Source organism: Papaver somniferum, chromosome 8, assembly GCF_003573695.1.
Source record: "Papaver somniferum cultivar HN1 chromosome 8, ASM357369v1, whole genome shotgun sequence".
Classification (NCBI taxonomy): domain Eukaryota; kingdom Viridiplantae; phylum Streptophyta; class Magnoliopsida; order Ranunculales; family Papaveraceae; genus Papaver; species Papaver somniferum.
This window is the reverse complement of record NC_039365.1, coordinates 176,227,688-176,231,921: the sequence shown is the minus strand read 5'-3', so window position 1 is coordinate 176,231,921 and position 4,234 is coordinate 176,227,688. Positions and strand designations below refer to the sequence as shown.

The 4,234-nt window shown below is 39.2% G+C and overlaps 1 protein-coding gene across 1 annotated transcript; it reads right to left on the bottom strand.

The window, feature by feature from the left end:
• Positions 1–330: 330 nt before the first annotated feature.
• On the bottom strand, positions 331–3,524 carry LOC113306505 (probable LRR receptor-like serine/threonine-protein kinase At3g47570). Its single transcript, XM_026555434.1, has 2 exons — positions 818–3,524; positions 331–722 (listed from the first exon to the last, which is right to left on the bottom strand). Exons 1-2 carry the CDS (start codon positions 3,522–3,524, stop codon positions 331–333), a joined length of 3,099 nt encoding a protein of 1,032 aa, XP_026411219.1.
• Between the last annotated feature and the right edge of the window lie 710 nt (positions 3,525–4,234).

Here is a 4,234-nt window from a genome sequence, read left to right as displayed (position 1 = left end):
CATATGCTTAGTTTTCTGAGAATGGGACATAAATTTTCACCAGGTTAAGGGCTAGAATCCACCTTGATCAACTTGTGGAAAATTTATATTTAGATTTCAATTTTAAATATAAACCGTTTTAAAATAAGAATCAAATATGAGTATGCATTTAATTGAAATGTATAGTAGCAACAGTCAGTCATGACCAGATACATGGATACTTTTTCCTTCTAACCCCATATTTCTAAAAAGAGAACCGCAATGTTTGCTAAAAGTATCAGTGTCTTTGTTTGAAAAGAAAAATAGAACCATATATTATCTATGGCGGACCTAATGATACAATCTGCCATCTTATTCCTGTCTGGTGAGATATGCTGTCCTGATTGATTGCAGCTCTTTCATGACCTGTGCCATTTCCATCCGTTCGTTGGGTGATTCAACTGAACACATAACGCCAAGATTGAAAATCCTCGCCAAAGCCTCGCATAACTTGGTCTCGTTCTCGACATTGATTGGAGCTCTGGTGTTGTTATCATTTTCGAGACGGACATGAGCAGGCAGTCTAGGATCAACAATTTCCAGTACACGATCTTGAAGGAGAGCCGTCTTAGCAAAGGTATGAAGGCTCAAACCATCTGTGAATTTGTCATCTGTAGGTCTCCTTCCGGTGAAAATCTCTACCAGCATGATCCCATAGCTGTAGACATCTCCCTGAGTCGATACGTCTCTACCCATTCCATACTCTGCATGCCAGTAAAAAGAAAACGGATTATAAGTTTTATGGTTTTTAATACTTCAATTTTTCTACAGGTTTATCAGTGGGAGAGGAATCTTCTACCTGGAGCAGCATAGCCAACCGAGCCCCTTATCCCGACTGAAGTACTGGTGGTATGATGTTCAGATTCAACATTGATGATGACTCCTCCAAGAAACTTCGCTAATCCGAAGTCACCGACATGACTGTTCATGTCATTATCAAGTAAAACATTGCCTGGCTTCAGATCGCAGTGAACTATAGGTGTCTGACAATGATGATGAAGATAATCTAAAGCAGAAGCAACATCGATGGCTGCAGTTAGTCTCTCCATAAAATTTAATGGTCTCCAGGATGATTGTACGTCATTTGGTGTTGGGTGCAACCAATCCTCAAGACTCCCATTTGGCATGAACTCGGAAACAAGAGCTTTGAATTCATCTCCTTTATAATCAATAGAAGAACACGATGTCAACATCTTCACGAGATTTCGATGCCGAATACATCTCATTGCTTCACATTCAGCCATGAAACTTTTTGAAGCTCCCCGCCTTTGAAGGTCTAGAACTTTCACAGCAGCAACTGTTGTTACCTCATGGCTCAGTGATAACAATCCTCTGTAAACAGATCCGTAACTTCCAACTCCAACTAAATTTTCTGCGGAAAATCCATTTGTTGCTTCAACAAGTTCTTTGTACGAGACCCTTTGAAACATATTATCCAAAGGATTGTGTAAAGTTGAAGAAGTATTCTTTGTTGCTTTTCTCCTCCGAAACCATACGAGGAAGGAACCCAGGAGAATAATACAGACAACAACTCCGAATATTATTAGCAGCAACCTCTTGAGAGGGGATCGCTTACTTGCTTCTTCAAAGCTAGGTCTCGGGCAACTCGGCAGATGAAGTAGTGGAATTCCTCCACAGAGCTTGTCATTTCCGAGGACTGAAAATGCACTTATATTCTTGAAAATCCCTTGTTTCGGTACTTCACCTTCGAAGTCATTGGAAGACAGATTCAGATATCTGAGGGAAGCAAAGGACTCCAAATACTCCGGAATTTGCCCAGAAAACTTATTGCCCGACATATCTAACTTTTGGAGTCCCTTTAGATTTTTCAAGGATGGAGGAATGACCCATTCGAATAAGTTACCATCCAGAGAAAGTCCTTCCAAACCAATACATTTCCCTAAAGTATCTGGAACTTTCCCGGATAATCGGTTATTTGATAAGTAGAGCCCGACAATCCTCTCCAAGTTACCAACCTCTGATGGCAGATCACCAGTTAACTGGTTCTCCGATAATTCCAGCCCACTAGTTATTGAAGAAAGACCAATGAGTTCTTTAGGTATGGCGCCGGTAAGTTGATTCTGTGAAAGATCCAATTCAATCATATTCTGACAGTTGCCAAAATTTGGCGGAATTCCACCTTGCAATCTATTGATACTAAAATCAATTCGGTTCAACTGAGTGCTGTTGCAAATGTTGGACGGAATTTTTCCTGAGAGTTGGTTATCCGATAGTGAAACATACATTAAATTAGGATGTTTTCCTATAAAAGCAGGAATACTTCCATTTAGGTGGTTACTCTGCATGCCTAATAGATTTAAGTTGACAAGGTTCTCAATTCCAGGATGAATTTCACCAAATATTAAGTTAAACCCCAAGTACATTTCCCTAAGCTTCGTCGAGAGGTTAGCTATGGAATCTGGTAGTTGCCCTGAAAAATAGTTGTTAGAAATAGAAAGCTTCTCTAATTTACTGCAATTTGGTAATGTATTAAGAAAGCTAAGGCCATCTACTTCTCCCCTTCCAAAATAATTTTTCGCAATATTTAGATTAGTGAGATCTTTCAAGGTACCTAATTTAGGAGGTACAGACCCAGTGAACTGATTGTCGAGGATATCTAATACAGACAATCTTGAAAGATTGGATATTGAATTAGGTAGCAAACCAGAAAATGTATTTCCACCTAAACCAAGGTATTCGAGATTAGGGAGAGTAGTTCCGATGTAGGGTGGAATGTATCCATGGAATTTGTTGAAGCTTACAGAAAAAGCAGTGATTGAAGAGATATTAAAAAACTGGGGTGGAATGGTTCCTGATAAGTTATTTCCTGCGACTCCAAAGAACATTAATGTTGATAACTGCCCAAGCTCGGATGGAATGTTACCGTGTAAATTGCTGAGCCCTGTATCAAATACAGTGAGAACCGAAAGGTTTGATAGTGAAACCGGGATAGTTCCTCCAAGGTTGTTCATCGAGAGTGCTAATATTTGAAGCTTAGATAGGGAACCAAGCTCGGTCGGAATTCCTCCTACTAAATCATTATTATATATTACTAATTTTTCGAGATTTTTACACGAGGATATATTCCTAGGAATTTTCCCTGTAAGTGTATTATTTGCCACCCAAAATGTTTGGAGGCGAGATAAATGACCGACTTCTTGTGGGATTTCGCCTTTGAACCGGTTGTCATACAGGGATAAAACTCTTAAGAATGAAAGATTGCCAATGTATGGAGATATAGAACCTACCAAACCCATGGATTCCAGAACCAAGCTAGTGACCCTGCTTGGATGCCGACGACTGCATGTAATTCCTGTCCAATTGCTGCAATGAGACGATGCGCTCCAAGAATTTAGTACTCCTGATGGATCATCGATTATCTTGTCTTTGATTGCAAGTAAAGCTAGTCGATCAGTTTCGGCGATGATAGATTGGGATGTAGGTAGGATATTCCAGAATGAAAAACAAATGAACAACATGAAGCTCGTCTTGTAATTAAACTCCATTGATAGTTAGAAAATAGTTGGATGATGTATTTCTCTCAGTTCATCAAGAGTGTTCCTATTTGTAGTCGGTGAGAGTATAGAATACAGAGAGATTCATATCCACGCATTTTCCTACACGCAAACTTGCAGACTTGCAGTCTTGGAGAAAGACTTGAGAAAAATGAAAAGAATACGAAGTTGATATCTCATCATAGCTACATGCAAGTAGATTAGAGTCAACTAAAGACTTAGGAAAGAAACATAAAAAAACAAAACCTAATGAAATTTTTCTACGTGGAAAAATCCTATCAACCACACACACTTGAATCTTATAAACCAATCAAGATTTTGATCGGACAGTGTTGTCCGCCCCGGTGAACACGGCGTGCGTGGGCCCATGAACACGGCATAAATGAGAAAAATATCATTTGGTCCTTTTATATCCGGGTCCACAACAGTTTGGTCCTTTTAGAATTCACCTTTTCTATTTGGTCCATAATAAAAAAAAAACCAAACAGACAATAATACCCCTTACCTTAACTGTTATCGCCTTCAACCCACGATCTCCTTAAAACGCGTCAACAGTCTCTCTCCTTCTTTTTTACATTTTCAGTTTCATTTTCAGAGAACCACAACTTTTTCGTCTTCTTCTCTCCAAAACCCAGAGAACGAACATCATCAAAACCAAGAATCCACCAAAATCAGTCGAAATCATTTTAACTTTCGCAAAT

Coding starts and splice junctions, on each gene's coding strand:
- LOC113306505 (XM_026555434.1), bottom strand. CDS start 3,524: ATGGAGTTTAATTACAAGACGAGCTTCATGTTGTTCATTTGTTTTTCA. Junction 723..817: donor GGTTGGCTATGCTGCTCCAG/GTAGAAGATTCC, acceptor ACTGGCATGCAG/AGTATGGAATGGGTAGAGAC.